The following is a 23,939-nucleotide window of genomic DNA, read 5'->3' on the forward strand; positions in this document are numbered from 1 at the left end:
TGATAGATCCAGGCTACATAGGATCTGGAGCTGGACAATTAAAAATTGGCTCCAGTGGTTTATTTAAGGGGGCACATCAAAGGCAGGGATAAAGTTTCAGGAATAGAGTCTTGCTTCTTGATGTTTTGCAGTCAGCAGATTGATTGGCATCTTGGCAGGTCACACCCATCTCTGAGAGGCTGTATGGCTGCTGCAGGTCAACCCATCTCCGGTGCTATGTGGGACCAGGTAGAGCTTGAATAGGGCTCACAATGTGTCTGGGTGGTCTTGGCCAGAAAAAATTTCCAGTGGGAGTTCCCAGACACCAGATTCTCCTATTCACTAGGCTGTGATGCCAATGTAATCCACCCAAGGATGGCTTTGGGTATGAAATGATATCTCATGGTTTTGGTTTATATTTTCCTGATGATATTGATCATCTTTTCGTTTGCTTCTAAGCCATTTGTATATTTTCTTTTTAAAAAAATTTGTTTAGTTGTTGATAGTCCTTTTTTTATTATTTTTTTGTAGTTGTAGATGGATAGCATACCTTTATTTTATTCGTTTATTTTTATGTGGTGCTAAGAATCAAACCCAGTGCCTCACACATGCTAGGTAAATGTTCTGCCACTGAGCTACAACTCCAGCCCAATATAGACCTTTTATTTTATTTATTTATATGTGGTGTAAGAATTGAACCCAGTGCTTCACACTCGCCAGGCAAGTGCGCTACCACTGAGCCCCAGTCCCAGCCCACCCATTTGTGTATTTTCTTTGGTGAAATGTTTATTCACATCTTTTGTTAATTGGGTTATTTTCTCATTATGGAGTTGCAAGAGCTCTTTATTCTGAATATAAGTTTTTATATAGTATACAATTGTAATAAAGTATGATTTGCAAGTATTTTTATTTTGAAGGTTTTTTTTCATTTTCTTAATGATATCATATGCAGCACAGAAATTTTAAATGTTGAAGTAGACCAAATTATAAAATTTTTCCTCTTATTGCTTATGCTTTTAGTATCATATATTAAAAAACTATTGCCTCATCCAAGATCATGAAGTTTTAGTTCTGTTTTTGTTTTTATACTTTAAGCTTTTACATTTAGATCTAAGATCCAATTTTGAATTAATTTTTGTGTATGATATGAGGTTGGGGTATGAGTTCATTCTTTTATTTATTTATTTATTTTTTTGGTACCAGGTACCAAGGACTCTCTATTTTTCATTATCTCCATCTCTTCTGGTGGTGCCCTACACTGAAACTGAATCCAGGAAGAGAAACACCCAAGCATCACACTTTTGCTTCCAGAAAAAATTAATAATTTTTAAAGGAACTTAAGAGATGTGATAGCATGATCTTATTGTCACCCCAACAAAAGGGGTGTTTAACCACTGAGCCACATCCCAGCCCTTTTTTGTATTTTATTTAGAGACAGAGTCTCCCTGAGTTGCTTAGGGCCTTGCTAAGTTGCTAAGGCTGGCTTTGAACTCGCAGTCCTCCTGCCTAAGCCTCCCAATCCCAATGGGTTTATAGGAGTGTGCCATTGCACCTGGCATGAGTTCATTCTTTCACATGTAGCTATCTGGTGGTTAAGTTTTAATTCCTGGTTTTAGTGACAGTGTGTTAGTGAGTTTTCCAATACTATGATGAAATAAATGCCTGAGAAATTAACTTACAAGGAGAAAAGGTTTATTTTAGTATTGGAGGTTCCCATCCATAATCTATTGTCCCAGTTGCTTTAGGCCTGTGGTAAGTCAGTATATCATAGTAGGAGTATATGTTAGATCAGAACTGCTTACCTTAAGACTAGGAAGCGAAACAGGAGGAAGACAGAATTCCACAGTCTCCTTCAATGTCATGTCTCTAAATTTTCACAATTTCTAGTAGCACCGCCTTGGGGTTGAGCCTTTGATACATGAACCTTTAGAGTCATTTCAAGATACAAATTATAGCACAGAGTTACAGGCCAGAGTATGTAAGTGTTTAAGTACAAAAGGTTGAAGACAGTCCTGAGTTCATACCTTTGCTTTAGTACTTCCTAGTGCTGACACCTTGACCAAGTTACTTAATCTCCCTGCATTTCAGTTTTAAAATGACAGCAATAATAATAGGCATATCTAGGTTTGTTAAGTTGATAAAATGGATAGTATATATGAACCTGCTGGAACATAGTTCACTTAAGAATAGGTTAATTAAATAGCTGTTTTGATTAATGATGCCTGGAAAATTCAGTCTCTGTGTATTCATCTTTCTGTGTGGAAACTGCGGCATGACTTCTGAGAATATGTGTATACTGAATTCCCTAAATCTTCCCTTTGAAAGTCAGAACTTAATAAATTATAAAACAAAAGATCTAAATAAATCATCAAAATTTTGGAATTGACTCTACAGTTATGATTCCCTTTGGATTAATCATAATTATAGATCATGTAATTTCATGTTCCGCTGGTCTATGCTTTTGCCTCCAGAAAAAATTAATAATTGTTAAGGAACTTAAGAGATATGAAAGCATGATATTATTGTCACCCCATCAAAAGTGGCACCATTTTCCCTCTGATCTGATATGTGATAAGGTCAGATGTTGAGAGTGATCCATAGATTCCTTTACGTTCGTTGCAGTGGTGAAGACTGGGGATCATTGTTCTTGGGCTACTTGCCACTTCCTGTTATCATTACTTTCCATTAGGAATAGATTTAATGTAGTTGGAAAATCAAACTATGGAGCTATTGTAGTATACAAAATAGACGAATGATACAATAGGGAGGGTATGTCCAAAAAAAAAAAAAAAAAAAAAAAACCCTGTGATGCCCGGGTGTTTCTCTTCCTGGATTCAGTTTCAGTATAGTGTATGGCAGCACTAGAAGAGATGGAGATAATGGAAAATATATAGAGTTCTTGAAAGAGAGAGGCCTGACCTCAGTATTATTTGCTTGAGAATTTGCTTGAGAATTCACTCCATTTCCTTCAGAATTGTTCCAGTATAGTCTAAGACAAAGGGCTCTTTGTTGATTTTTAAATGCCAGAGACATGGTTTCACCAATCTATTTTTAACACTGACTAGTATCCCTCTTCTTTTACTCATTCATTCATTTATTCAAGAAATGTTGAGCATCACTTGTCAGACCCTGGGTGCATGTTGGAGATACTGCTTGGAGTAGGATGTGATCTATGTGCTAAAGGAAATTGTAGTCTAGTGGAAATCCTTCCAAAGAATGCAGTGCACTTCCAGTTAAATTTGTGATTTTGACTTAGCTAAGACTTAGAGGGACTGCTTTGTATATAGCTGATCCCTAGAGGAGGTTAGGTATCGACTTTGACCCTCTGGTGTCTTTACCAGAATTTTAAAGGCAAATTTGGGCACTTCCGACAGGCCGGAATGTTTAAGTCTTTAGTCATCCAGGTTAACATTGGAGATGTTCTTTTTTGCTTTTCTCCCTCTCTTGGCCTATATATTCAACTTGGATAGACATCAGCCCTTCAACATCTGAGGCCAATGTAAGAAATCAGAAAGTGAGAAGGAAGAGAGCAAGAAAAAGGAAGCTGTAAAACAGCGGGAAAAGACAGCTAAACTTTTATCAAGAAAAATATAAAAAAGTCTTTTAGAATGATGAGGGGAAACTTCATGGAAGAGGTGGAACCAAAGGTTGGGTACAGTTGGTGTGGACAGGAGGAGAAAGATGAGGGAACTGCTAGTAAGCAGCAGTGATTTTCAAGGAAGAAAACAGTAGTACCAAAAAAGATGTTCTTTTCTAGGATGAGGAGGAGGGAATACTGTAGTGTTATTGGAATGAGGTTGGATTGATAAACCTAGCTTGAGAGTTTAGAATTGGTATGGCAGAATCACCCAAGAGTTTCTGAATAGGAAGAGAACAGCAGGTAAAAACAGCATTTAGGGAAGATTAACCTGGCTGAAACATGACAAGAGAGATTGGAGAGTTAAACGTAGAGGTTGGGGGGTGGTGAAGAAAGAGGAGGAGGGAGGCATTATCCTCCATTTCACAGATGAATAAACCAAGGGTCACAAGATGATAGTTATCTCAGAGTCACATGGCTAATAAGTCTCAAGCCAAGTCTACATGACTATTTTTTCTGTGACTCCATACTCTGTTTTGTGTTGTGCGCATAGTGGAATGTTGAAGCCAGGAGTAGGAGTGAGGATGTTTGGGAAGAATTCAGTGACTGACCTGGAGGGATGGGGGCAGAAGTGACCCTCAGGTTTGCAGCTTGGACAGTGATAGAATGCTGGAATGCTGACTCTATTGAGAGAGACATTATAGTCTGAGGGAAGATGATGTGGTAAGCCTGGAAGGAACCTTAGAAACTCAGTTTAGTCTATCTTTCTGTTTATAAATTGGAAAACAATACCCAAAGGAATTAAGTACCTTGCTCAAGATGGCACATACAAATGTTCTGAGTCTAAACTTGAACCAGTTTTCTTAACTCTAAGTAAGATGCTGGTGGGATGTACAAGAAACACTGTCCAGAAAAAAATATCCAGTTTAGTTGTCCATAGTACACACAAGAGCTGATTTATAGCACTCTCTAACAGAAGGGCCTAAAAAGAATTTCATACAATCATAATTATAGTTAGCCTCCTCACTATCTGTAAACCTGACTTCTCACTAGCTTGCTAATAATTCTTGAGGGATAGAATCTTCTTTTCTCTAATCTTCAAGCCCAGTGAATTATAACTGCTCAGAAAATGCTGTGTGTATTAATTAATGTAAGTTAGAAATCTATAATTTAGCTAATGCTTGGTTATTATATGTTACGATGAGGCATGTTTCTTCTTTCTTCCCTCTTCCCTCTTCCCTAGCTACAGTAAAAATGTTACTGACTAACCTGGCGAAGGAACCCCAAGCTTTGCCTTACCTAGCTCCACTAGGGAAGCTGAGATATGGGGGAAGGCCCTGATGGCATGAGGTGTAACTGAACTTCCAGATTGGACATTGGAAACCAGCAAGGTGATGGAAATCAGGGGTCACAATAGACCAATAACTGTGTTTTGCTTCAATTTGAAATGGTAGGTTTTGCTGGGTTCAGTGGTACACATCTATAATTCCAGCTAGTTGGAAGGCTGAGGCAGGAGGATTGCAAGTTGGAGGCCAGCCTCAACAATTTAGCAAGATTCTGTTTCAAAATATACCCTGGGAAGGAGGAGTCGGAAAGAGAAGGCACTAGAGACTGAAATGTAGCAAATTGTGATTATGTCAGAATGAACCCAACTATTATGTATATCTGTAATATACTAATAAACATTTTAAAAGCACCCTGAGGGTGTTTCAGCAAAGGAATAGCACAAGGAAATTTGGGGAGGAGTGGATAATGGAATTTTTATGTATCTTGATTATTGTGGTAGTTATTAGAGCACTGTGCATTTATTGAAACTCAGAACTGTTTGCCAAAGAATGATTTTATTTTATGTAAATTTTAAAATATTTTAAGTATCTGTTGTCATGATCAAGCTATGTCATTAACATGGACTAGAAATGATTGTGTCTTTCTACAATGTCAGAATTTATTTAATAACAATAAATTCACAAGTTACACCATTCATTGTTGTATTTTACCAAGTACTGAGTACTCATGGGTCACTTGGTAGCTATGAGCTGGGCAGTAACATATTCCTTTATTCCAGTCTTAATTGTTAGTATCTGTAACACAAATATAGATTACAAAAACGCTAAGAAAGGGTTAACAGTAGCCACAGAGTTTCAGGAGAACATAATGAGTAAAGGCAAGAGGAGAAATGCAAAAAGTATCACTGCAGGTGGTCAAATAAGATTATGAACTGGTCAGAACTTATTCAAGGCATCGAGCTGCCAAGGTGTGGAACTTGTTTTAGACCAGGTCTGAACAGTAGGCAGTTTCAAGGTGGGCCTTGTCAAGCAAGGAAATGGAGATGAGTTGAGCCCCACTCCCACAGAGTCTGAAGTTCCTTGCCTGTCAACCTCCTGAAGCATTCACTGGTTGGTCTGATGACTAGTTGGTGTGTGCTACTGGTATCCAGCAATGAGGTGCTTCTCCTTTTATGGGTCTTAGGTGGTGGGTAGCATTCGTTGGTGGTCTGGTATGTTTGAGAAGCTTATAGGCTTGGTTTCTCTGATAATGGGTTTGATAAACCCATGTATTCATGTGCTTCTGATTTAATTCGATACATTTACAGGTGGTCATTTTTTATTAGCAAATTAATTTTGTTGTCAGATTATGCCTTAAGATTGTGCTGTGATGGTTGTTTACTTGAACAAACAAAGTGAATAGTCATTCTGTCTTGGCAAGTACTGAGAATGGAATAACTCGTGGCAAACTATTGCTTTATAAAATGGAGTAACTCAGGGTTAAATACAGCCTAAAAACTAGTGTAGCTACACATCATGGAGCAACTCAGTAGGGCATAGTCTGCTCTCTACATCTATTTAATGGAGTACAGATTCCCCCCTTTATAGTGATGTGTTTGGGTGAACTCTTGTCACAAGGCTTCGGGGGTGGGGGAAAGCAAAGTTACAGTATTTTTTAGTCATAAGTGGTATGACTCACAAGTCACATTTTCTTTAAAAAAATCAGAACATTTCTATTTAGAAATTTTGATTTTAAAATAGTAGTTTTTGTTGGGAATAAAAACAAATTTTAGTACAAAATTAACGTGAGCAATGCCAATCTAGATCCAAATGTAAGTGCATAATTTGAAGAAAATTATGCTCATTGAAAAAATGCATATTGTTCAACACTATTTGAATTTAAAAGCCTGTATGGTGTAGTGACAGGTGCATATAGTCTCAGTTCCTGGGGATGCTCAGGCAGGTGGATCGCTTGAGCTCAGGAGTAGAAGACCAGCCTGGGGAACATAATCAGACTGTGTCTCTAATATTTGCTTGTGGTATTGTAGAAAGATATTTGCACTATGTGAGAAAAGAATAAGCTTGTAGCAGCTTTGGAATAATGATCTTCAGATAGTTTTTAATTTCTTAAATAATGTTTGAGCCTGTATTTATATTTTGCACTTTTGTTAATTCTTTTCCAAGTAGTTTATTCTTTTTAATGTTACTGTGAGTAGACTTTTTATTAAATTTAATTTTCAGATTATTCATGGCAACTATGCAGAAATAAAATTGATATTTGTATGTAGCATCTTGCTGAACTCATTTGTTCTCATGGTTTTGTTTTTAGTGGATTGCATGAGTTTATTTTTGTTTTAAATTTATAAAAGAATGTCTGAATAGAGCTAGATTTGCTTCATCCTTTCCAATTTGGATGGATGCCTTTTATTTCATTTTTCTTGCCTACTTGCCCTGGTTACAATCTCTAGTACAGAGTTTAATAGAAGTGTTGAGAGCAAACATCCTTGTCTTATTTTTAATCTTAGGAGATTTTTCATCTCTTTCACCATATTGTATGTTAGCTGTGTCTTTTTTTGGTAGATGCTAAGACTGAGAAAATTCCCTTCTCTACCTAGTATATTATTAAGAAAAGAGAAATTGTTACTTTTTGTCAAGTGTTTTTGTATATGTAGTGAGATGATTATATGATAATTTGGAATTCTTTTGCTTGATGAAAACCCCCAATTCAGACAGGCTTAAAATAAAAAGGGGCATTTATTGGCTCACTTAACTGAAAAGTCCCAAAGAGTATCTTACATAACATAACACACAACACAGTGTAATTGAGGGGCTCAATCATGTCATCCAGATTTGCCCTCTTCACCCTCTGTCCCCCAAATCCCTCAATTCCCTTTTCCGTTTATGTGCAAATCATGTTTAGGTCTCAAGTGATGACAAAATGACTGCCAGCAGCTCCAGGTAAACATCCTTAAGACAAAAGTAAAAAAGAGACAGTCTCTAGATCTTTCTGTCTTTCCCCAGTCCAAGTAAATCTCTGGTTGCCCAATCTGGAAGTGTCCTTGAGGACTGGTTGGAGTTGGTCAGCCCTACCCCAAACATGGATGAAGTGTGGAGAAGGAGGTTTTCAGCAATAGAAATATACTGGATGGATGTTGAATTGCCAAAAGTAAATGTCATGTATACTTTCTGTAGTGAAAGAATCCAGAATAATAAAAAGTGTATGAAATCAGTATTTAAATATTCTTATTTTTCCTTTATGCCATATCTGGCAGTGGTAGTTGATATGACCCAAACTCTTTCTGCTCATTGGTGTTTCTTTCTGCTCATGATGTCTTTCCGCTCATTGATAATCTAATCCTTCCAAGCAGGAGGTTTGACTGATACCACATTCCATCTTTTATTTTGGTACTGGAGATTGAAGCCAGGGGTGCTTAACCACTGAGCCACATCCCTAACCCTTTTTACATATTACTTAGAGACAGAATCTCACCAAATTGTTTAGGACCTTGATAAATTGCTGAGGCTGGCTTTGACTTTGAGATCCTCCTGCCTCAGCCTCCTGAGGGATTATAGGCATGCCAGCATGCCCAACAGCACATTCCATCTTTTAATAGAGGACAGCAAAAAAGAGTGGGAATTGAATAAGATTAGTCCAGTGGTAATCCAAGGGAGCAGGGGCTGGATCTGGTTTTCATCTGCCCATTTATCACCTTAATATTTTATCATTTCAAAGGTAACTGCAGATAAATTTAAAATAAGAAGTAGATTAATGTCCTGTTTATCATCCATGCCCTTTTTTCTCCTCTTTTGTCATTGCTGGGCTGTATTCCAGTTTGTCAGTATAGCACATTACGAAAAAGCTGTCTCAGTAGTAATCTGTACTCTCCATCACTCTACATTTAAATCTTGTCTAAGGAGAATGAGACTTTTGTGGTCTCTTTATGTGCCTTTTGAAACTCCAGAAACTTTATGCAGAAACGTGTTTTCTTGGTCACAGTTTCTGTAGATCCAACCTACAGAATAAAATATATTGAACTTCTCCTTGTATAATTATAACTTCCCCTAGATAAATACAGAACCTGTTATAAGGAAGGTCTTGTTTCAGTTACTGTTATAGTTTACTAGCTACTTTAAAAACTTACTGCAACTGTGTTTTATGTGGGAGGGGAGGCCATTTAGCATTCTTCAGGTTTGAGTTTAATACATTTTTTTTTCATTTTTATGATACCTTTCCCCTCACATTTCAACAACTGAAATACTAATGCATCTCATGATCTGTATTGTCATTGTTTAATTGGCAGGGCTTTTTTTCTTTCATATTACATGAAATTGAGTATGCTCTGAAAGCCTTCTACACAAAAGGTGTGGTAGATTTGGAGAGCATTCACTGCTGCAGTGTGGCTGGGCACAAATAACCAAGCCGCCACAAAGCCTTGTAGGTTCAAACAGCAACTCTTTATTCCCGAACTCTCACTGGCACTCTACACACACTTCCTGGGAACACACTCCCTCCACCGGGCTCCGTGCGCCAATTCTCCCGGAACCCCCAGAGAACTCAACGGGGAACTCCAAAGTAGTGGGCAAAGTAGGCAGCATGATCCGCCCTAATCCCGGAGCCACCCTAATTCCGGAGCAGGGTCACCTATCAACCATTCCCTCCAGCAAAATGCCAGGCGTCATTCTGACTAAACTGTGGCTCTCAACAATTCACACCAGCCAAAGACATGAGAATTGAGCTGTAAAGGGAAAAGATACTCTACAGATGCTCTGGTTCTATACCAGGGTAGCTTTCTTCGAATGGGGAGCCAAGGTCAGGGAGCTTTTGTGCCAGAAGGGGCAGTGTAGACAGTTTTCTTCCTGGCTCTGCAGTATACTATATTGGATGACCTGTTAGATTTCTTTATAAATGAGCTGGTTGGATTAGGTGATTTAGAAGATCTCTACCATTTAACAGGTTCTCGGAAATTGGTTCTTTTTCAGTGAGGGGGGGGTAGTCTAAGGCATAAATAATCAGACTCTTGCACAGAGCTAAAACATCAAATCTGATTCCAGGGCAGCTGGCTCTCTGCATAAGAACATAATCTGATGATAGATTGGGTTTCCTAGGTTGCATTGTCTGTGCCAAAATGGTAGCCTTTAGGTTTAAGTTTCTGTTGAATTTGAAGCCAAGTTAAAGAAGCATTTTCTGAAATAAAAATGTACATATTCATCCCAAAAAGTTTGCAAGAACTGACTTAGATCAGTATGGAAATTTTAAGGCCAAATGGTTTTTGACATCCAGTAAAGGTTCTAGATCCCTGGGAATGAAGTCCTCAATATAAAATGTGACAAGAAAGATAAGTAATCTTTAGAAAAGACTATTTATCTTTTGTGAGAAAGTAGATGGGAGAGTAGATGTTGAAAATTAATGTTTATTTAGTTTTGATTAAGGAAGTGAGAGACATGGTACCTGGCAGACCTGAGTATCCTTGTTCCTAGAAGAGCAGGCTCTGATGAAGGAAGTAGTGAATGAAACATCTTGCCTGCCAATCTGACTCTTCCACTTGGATTTAGTACAGCCTTCCAATCACAACTGTAGCTTCCTTATATCATAATCTTAGGCCAGGGATGCTTCAGGAAGTATGGTAATCCCCTGTTTATAATATAATAAACAGATTTCATTTGGACCTCAGCTGGTGTCTTTCCCACTGGGTTCAAATGATGCAATTCCCAAGTGCCCATCAGATGACTATACCTGTGCAGCCCTGGGGCTTTTCTCTGGCTGCCACAGCCACAGCACAGTCCCATGAGAGAAGTATATCCCTAAAGGGCTATGGCATTTCAGAGAGAGGAAAAAAATATCTATGCCCAAGCAAAGAGACCTGAAAGACTTACGCAGAGATAGGAATGACATTTTATGAAGAACCATTTCAGAATTCACAAATAAATTTTATTTGATTGGATATAAGGTGTGGAAGAGGATGAGATGTCCCTAAATTCTTCAGAATTGACATGATTGGAGTTAAAACTTGAGTATTTTAAGATCAGTCTGTTTTGATGGATTAATACTAAATAGTTAAGTTTAATGAAGTTACTTTTTCTAATTTTAAGACTTAAGGCAGGCTTACTGGTCCACATACTATATGATCTTTGTTGAAAGGGCATCCTTATCTTCGTTGTCTTATTTCTAAGTTTCAGATTTTTTTTTCTTAATCAGTAGAGAAGAGAGTGATAACAATAATGTTCAGGACACAATAATATTTGTTTTAGAAAAGTTAAAAGTCATCTACTAAGGGGTTAGTGGTGTTGCTGTATGGGAGAGCACTTGCCTGGCATGCACAAGGCCTTGGTTTCTATCCTCAGCACTAGGGGAAAAAAAAAGTTCAACATTACTTGTGGTGTATTATATTAGGGAAACAAAAAGAATAAAACTCACTTATAAATCCTATTACTCAGAAAATCATCATTGTACTTTTTACTGACTTTCCAAACTTCTGTGCCTCATGTGACTAAAAATATGCCTGGAGAAGGGGTCCTTTGTTTTTAATTTTGCAAAAATAAACCAAACATACAGGTCTTTCCTAATCTTCTCTTAGAATTTCCCTTGCAATAAAAGGCTCTTTTCCACTGAGACCTGGTATTTTATGTTAGGCCTCCACTTTCTGTGTCAGATAGGCACCTCACATTGCAGGCATTAATTACCATAGTACTCTTGCTTATGCTTTCAGGTTGGCAGCCTCGATGGTTCCTTCTCTGTGGGGGAATTTTATCCTATTATGATTCTCCTGAAGATGCCTGGAAAGGTTGCAAAGGGAGTATCCAAATGGCAGTCTGTGAAATTCAAGGTGAGAAATAAGTGGCTTGCTAGTTTTGTTTTGCTGTCTCCCAGAAAAAAATACAGCATTAACTTTTGCATTCCTTTCTCTGCTGCTCCTGCAGTAAAGACCAAGCTATGTAGTATTATGTCCCAAAGGAAAGGCTTGTAAATGCAACTTAAAATTGTAGGCAACTCTTGCAAGGAAATTGGTTAAGAGGTGGTCACAATAAATGAGAACAAAGAAATCAGCTAGCAATCATTCTTTAGTCACCTGCCCACCTTGGTCCAATAGCTATTTGCAAAGCTTGCTTAAGTCATTTTACTGAAGTGTCAAACATTTCTGTGTTTAAATTAGGATGTATAAACACATACATGTGCATGCGTGCACACCCATGCCCAATCTATGCTTAGCACTCAAAACAAACAAATATCTTATAGACCTGCATATAGTCTTTACTTCTTGGTTTTGGAATCTTGAGACATGATGAGCACATGTAGCTCCAAAAAAAAAAAAAAAAAAAAAAAAGATAAGAATTGGGGAGGAAGGCTGGAGAATATGGTTTGTATTTCTTCTTCTAAAAGGTTCTGCAGGAATCTTTAGTGTGTGTGTGTGTGTGTGTGTGTGTGTGTGTGTGTGAGAGAGAGAGAGAGAGAGAGAGATTGAGAGATTGAACCCAGTGGTATGGGCTCTGTCATGGAGCTATATCCCCAGCCCTTTTTATTTTGAGATAGGACTTCACTAAGTTGCCCAGACTGGCCCTAAACTTGGTATCTTCCTGCTTCAGCCTCCTAAGTAGCTGGGACTACAAAGTGTGCCACCATACCTAGCCTCTAGGGGAATTCTTATACCATTGGTCTGACTTGTCAAAAGAAGTAGAAGACAATAAAAAATTGTGTTCTTGATTGCTTCTCAATAAATCCAAGGATATAAAGAACATACCTTTGCTCATTGGCATGTTTATTAATTTGTTTTATGTGACTTTTAACAAAATGCCCAAGACTGGGAATATATAAAGAAAAGAGATTTGTTTAGCTAACAGTTTTGGGGACCGAAAGTCCAAAATGTGTCATCCTGGTATGGCGAGGGCTCCCTGAACTGCATCACATTGTGGTAGGATCTTGTACAAGAGGGAGAGATCAAATGGTGAGATGGGAAGCCAGAGAGATTGGGGAGGAGCCGGTTTTGTTCTTTTACAACAGCCCTCCTACAGTTACTAACCAGAGTATCATGAGAAGAAGATTAATTTCTTCTGAGGGTAGTTCTCCCAGTGACCTTTGATTAGGCTCCACTTCTCACAGGTTCTACAGTTTCTTAATATCATCATACTGGGGACTCAGGTTCCAATACATGAACCCTTAGGAGACAAACCATGTCTAAACTCTAGCATTTGAGTCTTTTGGGCCCAAAGTAACATAGTCTGATAAATGATCAATTTAACCCAAAAGTTAAAATAGATGATTCAAAAATTTAAAAAAAGTTGGATAGGGTAGAGGCTACCTAGACAGTTGTCCTCTCTAGGTCTCTGACTTCCTTCTGCCTTGCTTCCAGTTCATTCTGTAGATAATACCCGCATGGACCTGATAATACCTGGGGAACAGTATTTCTACTTGAAGGCCAGAAGTGTAGCTGAGAGACAGCGGTGGCTGGTGGCCCTGGGGTCAGCCAAGGCTTGCCTGACAGACAGTAGGACCCAGAAGGAGAAAGGCAAGTATTGATTGTTCTTTAGTATGGGAACCTTGGGAATCACCCACTGGCATCTCTGGGTTCCTTTTATTTGTTATCTTGCCCCTGACCACATAGGCACCTTTTTATATCATTTAAATGCTGTGTATCTCAATAGAACTTAAATCAGAGTCCATATCTAACTCTTCTTTCTTAGCATGTCTGGCTTTCAAGTCAGACAGAACTACATTGAAATGATGGCTTTGTAGTGTTTCTTTTTTTTTTTTCGTGTGTGTGTGTGCGTGCGCGCGCACGCATGCAGGGGCTGTGGGGAGGCAGTACCAGTGATTAAACTCAGGGGCACTTGACACTGAGCCACAACCCCACCCCTATTTTGTATTTTATTAGAGACGGGGTCTCTGAGTTGCTTAGCACCTCACTTTTGCTGAGAGGGCTTTGAACTTTGGATCCTCTTGCCTCAGCCTCCTGGGCCACTGGGATTACTGGAGTGTGCTGGCTTTGTAGTCTGTTGACTATGTAACTTTGGCATGATCACTTAACCTTTCTGAGCCTCAGTTACCTTACTGTTTAAAAAAGAGGTCATTACCGGTGCTGGAGTTGTGGCTCAGCGGCAGAGCTCTTGCCTTGCATGTGTGAGGCACTGGGTTTGATCCTGAGCACCACATAAAAATAATATAAAAAATAAAGGTATTGTGTCTACCTACAACTAAAAAAAAAAAAAAAAAGAGGTCATACCTACCTTAATCTGTGAGGATTCATGATATGAAATGAGATAGGGTCCAACCAGGCACAAAGTTGACCTTCAGTGAAGAGTAGCTGAGCCAGAGAAGCTTTGGCTTAGGGTATTTTCTAATAGTAATGCTCTGCTGTCTCCTACCTCTCCTTGAGGTGGCATGGATACTTAATTGTGAGATTACTGTTACTGATACTCATTAACTTGACACGGGCCTCCTGAGAACCATGGGACAACTTTCTCTTTGTATAGGGGCAGGAGTATCAGGGCTTACTGCCTAAGTCTGGCTGCTGCTTTTCCATCCCTGTAGTCATGTATGTACGACTGAAGAGAGTGACTTGCGGGGAGAGGAGGAAAGAAGTGTATCAGGCAATGTTTCTGATGACAGTTGCAGCAGATGTGTCTCACTCTTCATGTAGACCTAGTAAAATTATCTCTTTATTGGTTGTTTTTAATGCTAATTTATAGAGACTGTCAACTTTGACTCAGCATGTGGTAATGTGCAGCATTTTCATGGAGAGGGAAGAGAGGTGGTAGTAATTTTATCTGAGCCCTCAGTGCCAGGGTGTCTGGAGTGCCTTGCTGATAATGGCTGATTGTGATTAATGTTGACAGGACAGGTGAACCAGTCCTCAGCCAGAATAATAAGCAGTGTTCTTGGTGGTAATTGGACATTACAAAACATTTTCTCCCAGATATGAGCAGAGCAGTGCAATAGCAGGTAGACTGCTCTGACCCCATCTTACAGAGAAGGAGAACACCAACTAGATGACAGAATCGAGACCAAAACTCTGGGTAGGTCAGGCAGAATGTTTTCCCCTCTTTGTGCTGGTGATTATTTAATGTGTCTGGAGAAATAATGTATATTACTTTGAAAGGCTGGATGTGTCCTTTTTCTGTTTTTCTTGCTCCTCATTCTTTATCTATCACATCTGTAATTCATACTATATACCTCTGACTTAGGATACAGGTTATATATTCCACTTCTGTGCAGTATACTGACTAGGAAATTGGTTATTCATTCTGATAACTACATTATCATTATTTCATTATTTAGAATTTGCTGAGAATACTGAAAACTTGAAAACGAAAATGTCGGAACTAAGACTCTACTGTGACCTCCTTGTTCAGCAAGTAGATAAAACAAAAGAAGTGACCACAACTGGTGTTTCTAATTCTGAGGTAAAATATTATATTAGTAATATTATTGATAGTATATATACATGAAAAATAGCACCACTTTGCTTACAGGTGATGATTATTCTCATGTAATTCCTGACTATCTTGATATTTACTATTTTAGAAGAAACAGCATAATTCACCATAGAAATGTGTATTGTAGCATATGGAACCATACAGTTTTTCTTATTGGAATTTATTCAGGATTAATTAATTGATAACATTTGGAACTTTACCTTCAGTACTAACATACCAAAGTGTGTTTCTCCCTAGTTTACATCACTTTGGTGTTGTTGTTTTGTCTTTTGCTACTGGGGATCGAACTCAGGGGTCCTCTATCACTCAGCCACACCCTTGGTCCTTTTTATTATTTTAAGACAGGGTCTTGCTAAGTGGCTCAGACTGGCCTTGGACTTGACAATCCTTCTGCCTCAACCTCCCATGTGGCTGGGATTACAGGCATTTGCCACCATGTCCTGCCCCACTTTTCATCCTTTATAAAAATAGAATCTTACATGTCTTGCAGAACCATTTTGTAGTTGTGATGTTACAATAGTGTCTGTCAGCAGTGCGTATATGTCATCTTTGGTGACAGTGACAGGATTTTACATATCACAGTAAATATTGTGATTTGGAATAGACCAGTGCTTTCATAGATGGAGACAGAATTTCTCTCCAACATTAGCAAGAATTGAATTTTGTAACATTTATTAATAAAGTTGTCACTCTCCCTGAATCATATTAAGAATTTCTCTTGTGTTAAACTATTAAAATGCCTACGTAAACTGGAGAGCTTCTCTGCTTGCCCTCAAGTTATAATCTGACAACTGATGTCTATAACATGAAGAATCTGCAGGTTATTTAGTGGTTTTAATTAATTTTTTTTTTAGGTAGTAGAACACCATGCTACTAGTAATATATGTTTTTTAATAAAGGTGATTTAATTCACTTTGATTCACTTCCTTTTGGTCTCTCTCATTCATTAATCAGCTCCCTGTTGTGTAAAGATGAATGGGGAAAGTAAGGACCAAAAACCATTTTAGTCCTGTTCTTGTAAAGTTTGTGATTTAGAGCAGTGATTGTCAACTCAGAGCAGCTGTGTTTCCAAGAAAATATTTGGTAATGTCTAGAGACATTTTTGGTTGTCATGATTGAAAGAATACCACTGGTATCTAGTGGGTAGACACCAAGGATTCTGTTTAACATCTTTAAATGGACAGGAGGGCTATGCTCTGCCCTTGCATTCACAGGCCCCCCAAATTAGCCATCCCATAATATCATTGGTGCTGAGTAGAGAAGCCTTGGTTTACAGAGAAGGGAAAATGTGAATGTAGCAATCTTTAATTCCAGATAGAAAGTGCTTATAGAAATGCTGTGGGAACTTGTTTATGAACAGTATCATCCGTTAACCAACAGTACCTGGGAGCTTATTAGACATACAAAGGTGAGAAAAATATATAGATAAGATAGATAATATATAGATAAGATAGATAAGATGTGGTCTCCTAATTCTCCAGTTAGAGTGTGTCCTCATTTTCCAGAATAACCTACTAATATCAATATTCAGAAGAAAAATGCCCTGAATAAATAAACTGTACACTGAACAAATAAAGTAACTCAGAAGAAAAAATGTATTAGGTTTTTAAAGGAATTCTAATTGCTGAAACCTTGTGGATTCTTCCATGCTGAAAGCAGGTGTTGTATGTTTTCCTGGAAGCTCCACAGAAGTTCTGTGCTCAGTAGCTGGCACAGTGCTCTTCTAATGTTACTGAGCAGAAAGAAGTTATTGCCTTTAGATGGAACAGTGGATGAGTGTGAAGGGTCAGATAGAACATGAGGCCTGTGCATGATAAATAGATAAATTGGGCTAGCTCAAAATATTTTTTAAATAACTGATATACATATTTGTTCAGCAAAATAGGTGGGTACATTATTATTATTTTGTGGATAAAAACCTGTAAAGGCATAACACAATGAGACTTTGTCTTTCTTGGCAAGACAAAAGAGTCTTTCACTTTGGTCATTTTGTAGGAGGGAATTGATGTGGGAACTCTGCTGAAATCAACCTGCAATACTTTTCTGAAGACCTTGGAAGAATGCATGCAGATCGCAAATGCAGCCTTCACCTCTGAGCTTCTTTATCGCACTCCTCCAGGATCACCGCAACTGGCCATGCTCAAATCCAGCAAGGTAAAAGTCTAGTTCAGTTTGGCTACAACAGAGTACAATGAAAAGTTGTAAGTAACATCCTTTGGTGAATGATAAAGACTTTTTAGAGGACTATTTTATTTCCACTTTTTTATCTTCTCAGTCTCCCATATCTAGTAAGTTATTTTGGCAGTCTGACCACCTGTGCACAGATATCTCTAACCTAGTCCTTTCTCTCCAATGCCCCTGTAAATGAGTCTTGCCTAGAATTTTGGTGGCCTTCTTACTATCTTTAGCCTGGCTCTTCCAGTCAGCTGACAGGATTTCTATTAATGCAGTATAAATTGGTCTGCTTTACCTAAACCTTTCAGTGACTCCCTCATCACCTTTGGGTTAAAGATAAAACTTCCTAGCCCCTTGCCACATCACCAGCCTCTTTTCCTAACATTTCCTGGCATGAATATATTGTCTGTCATCACCCCCACCCCTTTATGTCTTTTCATGCTGCCAAGAATGCCCATCTTGGCTCTTTCCCACAGTAGCTCCTATTCATCTTCCTGGAATTCCTGGGTTGTGCTAAGGGTTCCTCCTTTCTCACATCTCCCTATTTTAGTGAAGCTAGCTTAAAAAGGGCAGGAACTGCATGGTGTTTACCTTCCTTGCTTCAGTGTTGTAGCAACACTTTGCCATAGTTTGCTGTCTGTTAACATTTAATTAGCATAACTAAAATTTCAAAGAAAGCTATTCACCAGGACTTTGGCTCTGATAATTAGGACTTTGAAAAAGGCCACCTTTGTTTTCCTTAGAAATTTGGGTACCCCTGTTAGATTTAAAAGTTGGGCTAGTTGGGATCAGTGGCTCCATTTTAAGAAGACCTAAAATTATTTCTGATGGGGTGGGGCAGTAATATATTATGGTTATATTTATCACTTTCATATGTGATAGAATTATAAATAATGGGGCTGGGGATGTGGCTCAAGCCGTAACTCGCTCACCTGGCATGCGAAGGGTGCTGGGTTTGATCCTCAGCACCACATAAAAAATAAAATAAAGATGTTGTGTCCACCAAAAACTGAAAAATAAATACTAAAAAAAATTCTTTCTCTCTCTCTTTAAAAAAAAAAAGAATTATAAATAATGTCTCATTGGAAGTAAACTTTATTTCTTTTCTTCTTTTAAAGATGAAACATCCAGTTGTACCAATTCATAATTCATTGGAAAGGTATATAACATTTTTTTCTTCTTTCAAAAAAACTACAGCTATTGTTATTCTTTGTTTAAAAAAATGGAATGATATTTTGATTTTATGGTGGTTTTTCTTGTGATTTGAGATGTACTAGAAGGAAACAATATCTGACTTTCCTTTTTTGAGTGAGCTTGAAGTAGTGCAGACCTTCAGCACTAAAGGAAAGTGTTGGTATTTGCTTTAGGATATGGATCTCACCCATCATATCCTGTAACTTTTTAATCTTTCTGGAATTACCAAAGGATGGATCTTCTTTTATAGAGGAGTTGAATATTGACTTAAGTGTACTTTTATCCAGAAACACTGAGTGCTATTCTGTGTTGTTTCGAAATAAAAAACCTTGAGTAACTGTATAGGTTGAAAACTTCACTTATTACCAAAATCTAAACTATTTCTGTTCTTCTAAATACTCTTTCAATTAAAAAAATTTTTTTAAAGTAAATGCTGAGCTGTAAATGTGGCTCAGCAGTACAGCATCAACTTGTCTAGTATGCATGAGAACTTGAGTTCATCCTCAGCACCACAAAAAGGTACACATTTACATAGTCACTGTGTTTCTATTTACTTATGTTGTATAGGCATTCCCATGTATTGACACAATCGAGATACTTATCCTTCCAAATTAATGCTTTATAGTGAATCATTATTTACTGTTGTTTGCTTCTTTATTACAAGGATTATTCTCAATTTGGTTGTTTCTATTTTTCTAAATTTTTCTGCTAGAAACATCTACGGAGATAGATAAATAGAAACTTTTTTTTTTGAGATATTGCCTCTGCATACTCCCACATTTTGAATTCTAGATTGAAATAGTGGTTTTTAGAAAATAACAAATGCTTTTCCTAGAGTCATCATATAGCTTGGATCCTTCCCCCCCTTATTTTTTATTGGAAGAAAATATTTTTGTCCTAATTTCTAATTTGGCTAACTATAATTCCCTATAATAAGATGTTGTGTTGTCCCTTTAACAGAATCAGTTATGTCATTTGACTGTTGAATAGGTAATTCTAAAATGTGACAGATCCCTCAAGATGTGTTTGGATTCTCCTTGGATTTTGTTTTTCTCTGAGATATAGGTTGCAGGGAGACCCCAGCATATGGCTTCTAGACAATAACTGCTAAGCAAACATTTAGAAGTGGCTAGTGGTGTTGAGAAAAAGCCTCCCAGAAGGGAGTTGAAGAAGGTCAAAAAGTGTTAAATGTGGCACCTGGAGAAAGCTGATTGGAAACCAGAGGGCTGTCAATGACTATTTCCTAATGCTGGTAGGGATCAGAAAGGGTCACTTCAGGGTACAAGAAGAACCATTAGACAGGTCTACTCCCACCACATATACTTATCTTGATGTCTGTGGGAGGCTAAGAGGCTTGGCTTAGTTTAACAGTTTTTTAAATCAATGTTAAAATTTAATGATTGTGAACCCTTCCCTCATCCCTCAGAGTTAGCATCTACCTGGGCAACCTATTACTAAATCACTAGACTTTTTATTTTTTTTCTTTATAAAAAAATTTTAGGCAAATGGAACTGAACAGTTGTGAAAATGGATCTTTAAATATGGAAATAAATGGTGATGAAGATATCCTAATGAAAAATAAGAGCTCCTTGTATTCAAAATCTTCAGAGATAGACTGCAGCATATCAAGTGACGAAAATACTGAGGATAATATAACAGGTAAAAAACAAAGTCTGAAACAAACATTGAACAATAGAAGATTTGATGTTTTGATTTATACCCATGATGTGATACTTGATAGGGATTAGCCTCAAGACAGTATGCCAGGTATTTCCTAAAGAGCATGTTAGCTCAGTAAGACAGGTCACTTAACTGAACTACATTCTGTCATCCCATCTGAGCAGTGTTGATAAGAACATGAAGAGGAAGTTTCCTGCCTACTGTTCTTGGCTGGGATGTTCATAAACTTCCGTGAGCAGTTTTAGACAGTATGAGTACTTCACTGATACTTCGTAGTATATCTCAAAGCCTTATAGAACTTAGACAATAAGGTCAGACTCAAGAGTATATGAAATTAGGGCAGTTGAGTTTTTCATTCTCCTGGTTTCTGGTGGGGCTGAGGTTGTCAGAATTCACCAAACACCAGCCTTCTTTTTCTTCTTAAGGCTAAATTTAAGGCACTATAGTTACTTTTAAATTAGCTAATTTCAATGGCACTAATCACTAAAACTCACTCTTCAGAGCAAAGATAACCATTTTAAAGCCCTTAACTGTTATAAGTGCTTACTAATAATTCAAAACTGCAATTTAAAAAAAATACTTCTTCCCAATCTGTCCTGAAATAAGAGACCAATTTTTTTTAGATGAGAGAAAAGAAAAAGATGTTAATCCTAGAAAATCTTTTTTTTTTAATTTTTTTTTTTTTAGTTGTAGATTACCACAATACCTTTATTTATTTACTTATTTATTTTTATGTGATGCTGAGGATCAAGCCCAGTGTCTCACGTGTGCTAGGCGAGCACTCTACTGCTGAGCTACAGTTCCAAATCCTGGAAAATCTTAGTTGTTAATATAAGAAAAGTAATATATACAACATTGAAGTCTTATCTCTTGAGTAAATGACAGAAAAAAATTTTATCAAAACATATTGTCATATATTTTACCCAATAATTTTACTTCTAGGGATTTCTCTTTAAGAGTTAGCTTTCTGCAGGCCTCTAATCACATTTACATCAACCAGTCAATACATAACCATGTTTTAAGTATATTTCTGTTTAATGTATTGTTTAATCAACTATATATATTGTTGATTCATTAAGATTGAACTCACAACCAACAGCTCTATGAGTCATGCCTGAATGAAGTTTATCTGAAACATGTATTTTATCCATAAGCCACATCATAGCTTATGTACACTATGCTTATGTATATGAGACAGTAGTGTGTTTGGGGGGTCCTTTAAACAGCAAAATCAACAACAAATACCCTAACATGTAAAAAAAGAGGCACTAAATAAGGATATTTATTTATAATATGAGAACTGAAATAAGAAGGCAAAGCATCACCTTGTTCCACCTCAGCTAGGAATGTGCCTATCAGGTGACAAGTGTTTCACCATTCTGCATATGTCCACAAAATGGAAAAGTGCTACAAATATTGATTTTGGGGTTATAAATGGTTTTATAAGTAGGTTAAATTCACAAATACAGAATATGCAGATTGACTGAGGATTATCTATACATATAATAGTAAGATTTTAGAAATCACCAAAATGTCCTTCACATGGTCATTAAAATCAAGTTTTTGAAGAATATTGAATAAGGAAATATTCATGAAACACTGTTCATCAAAAATAAGCAGGATACAAATCAATTTTTAATCCTAATTCGGTATGTTTGTACATTTATGTTTATGTTGTAAATACTTCACAAATTTTTATCTCTGTACAGTTTTCCAAGTTTTAGAAATTTTTACCAATGTCTGTATGAATTTTTTAAATAAGCATATAATAGGTTAGTAATAGGTTCCTCTACTTTGCAGTCCAAGGTGAAATAATTAAGGATAATGGAGAGAAAAACCTGGGAAATGACAACGACTTGGCACAGTCTGGATCAGATTCCTCAAGTTGCTCTCCAGAATCCCTCTGGGAAGAAGGCAAAGAAGTTATTCCAACTTTTTTTAGTACCATGAACACCAGGTACCTCCCTCTATAATCACTAACACTTGAACACCAGTTTCTCTTTTGCAAAATCAGTCATAGTGGTCCTTTTAGGTGATGGTATATTCTAATAGAATAGAGAGTATGGTATATCAGGTATCTACTTTACTATTTACCATAAAGGTGGATGAGAAGGAATTGGATTATGAGTGTGTAATCTGAACAAATTTAAGCTTGTTTTGTTAGAGTATCTTTGGAAAATTATTTTAATGGACCATTTTATAATTACAGAAAAAGAAAAGAAATGGCTGTGGCATTTCCGTGAAATCAGACCATTTGGTTTGCCCTGTAGAAGGCAGCTGTTTCTGAATCTGAACTGCAGAGAATGCTGATGTTGTATTTTCAATCTTTCCTTCTCTGTTATCACAAAATTGTTTAGCTTTAGTGACATTGAACTTCTGGAAGACAGTGGCATTCCCACAGAAGCATTCTTGGCATCATGTTATGCTGTGGTTCCAGTATTAGGTAAGATTTCTGTAGTTACCTTATTCATTGCCTTCTAGAATTTGTCTTCATTTAACATTGAACTCTCAACCAACAGCACTGAGTCATGCCAGAATTAAGCTTATTTGAAACACATATTTTGTCCATAAGCCACATCACAGACTTCTCATGCTTATGTACACTAAATAGCACTATATTTGGGGGGCCCTCTAAACAGCAAAGTTAACAACAGAAAAATACCCTAACATGCAAAAAATGTGACACTAAATAAGGATATTTGTTTATAATATGAGAACTGGAGAAATATCCTAGACTATATGTAAATTGAGACATGCTTTATGGCCTTAAGCATTATTGCATACTCTCATTTCATTTGTAATTATGATCAAATATTTTAAAGAATTCTGCTTTCTGGAAAGCATTCATAAAAGTAAAAGTGAAAGTAGTTGAGGAATAGGACTTCAAATTTATTGGTACTATGAAAAAATATTTTACCAGTAATAAAATTTTTCAAAGAATAAAAAATATTACATATATAAATTTGCTTAAGCTCGAATTTACTTATGTAAAATCGGTAATACCAGGGATTGCTAATGTGCTGAAATTTACTGTATGACCCATTTAATCATCTACCTTTCTAAATTGAGGTTTAACTTTCATGGAACGTAAGAACTATGATTCAGTCAGTTTTCATAAGTGCACCCAGCCTATGAATTCACATCCCTATCAAAATACAGAATATATTCATCACTTCAGCACGTTTTTCTCTGTGCCAGTTGGTATTCAGTACACTCCCCATCCCGAGGTGATCATTTTATTGATTTCCATTGCCATAAGTTAGTTTTGCCTATTCTAAAACTTCATGTAAATGTACTCTTTTGCATCTGGCTTTCCTTGTTTAGTGTGTTTTTTGAGATTCATCTTTGTTGTACATATCAGTTGTTCTTTGCTTTGTAGTGCTAAGTAGGAGTCCTGTAAATGAAGATTGATCCTATTGATGGACATTTGGGTAGTTTGCATTATAAATGAAGTTGCTTTGAACATTTTTGTGTCTGGGCATATATTTATGTCTCTCAAGTAAATCTCTTGGACCAGAATCGCTGGTTAGTAAATTTAACTTTATAATAATTTGCCAGTTTATACAGTTGTTGCACAATTGTACATATCCAGCAGCAGCATATGAATATTATAGTTTCTGTACATCTTTACTAGCTTTGGT

At 37.1% G+C, this 23,939-nt stretch overlaps 1 protein-coding gene across 3 annotated transcripts in view; it reads left to right on the forward strand.

The window, feature by feature from the left end:
* Plekha8 (pleckstrin homology domain containing A8) overlaps positions 1-23,939 on the forward strand; it is a 55,447-nt gene that overhangs the window by 5,852 nt on the left and 25,656 nt on the right. For all 3 annotated transcript variants that reach the window (XM_026401565.2, XM_026401566.2, XM_026401564.2), the window contains exons 2-9: positions 11,529-11,645; positions 13,167-13,322; positions 15,092-15,216; positions 17,245-17,403; positions 18,543-18,583; positions 20,120-20,277; positions 22,099-22,255; positions 22,656-22,741. In XM_026401565.2, coding sequence (XP_026257350.2) covers positions 11,529-11,645; positions 13,167-13,322; positions 15,092-15,216; positions 17,245-17,403; positions 18,543-18,583; positions 20,120-20,277; positions 22,099-22,255; positions 22,656-22,741 — 999 coding nt within the window. The remainder of the gene's footprint in view (positions 1-11,528; positions 11,646-13,166; positions 13,323-15,091; positions 15,217-17,244; positions 17,404-18,542; positions 18,584-20,119; positions 20,278-22,098; positions 22,256-22,655; positions 22,742-23,939) is intronic.

The sequence above is a fragment of the Urocitellus parryii genome, chromosome 3 (genome assembly GCF_045843805.1).
Source record: "Urocitellus parryii isolate mUroPar1 chromosome 3, mUroPar1.hap1, whole genome shotgun sequence".
NCBI lineage: Eukaryota > Metazoa > Chordata > Mammalia > Rodentia > Sciuridae > Urocitellus > Urocitellus parryii.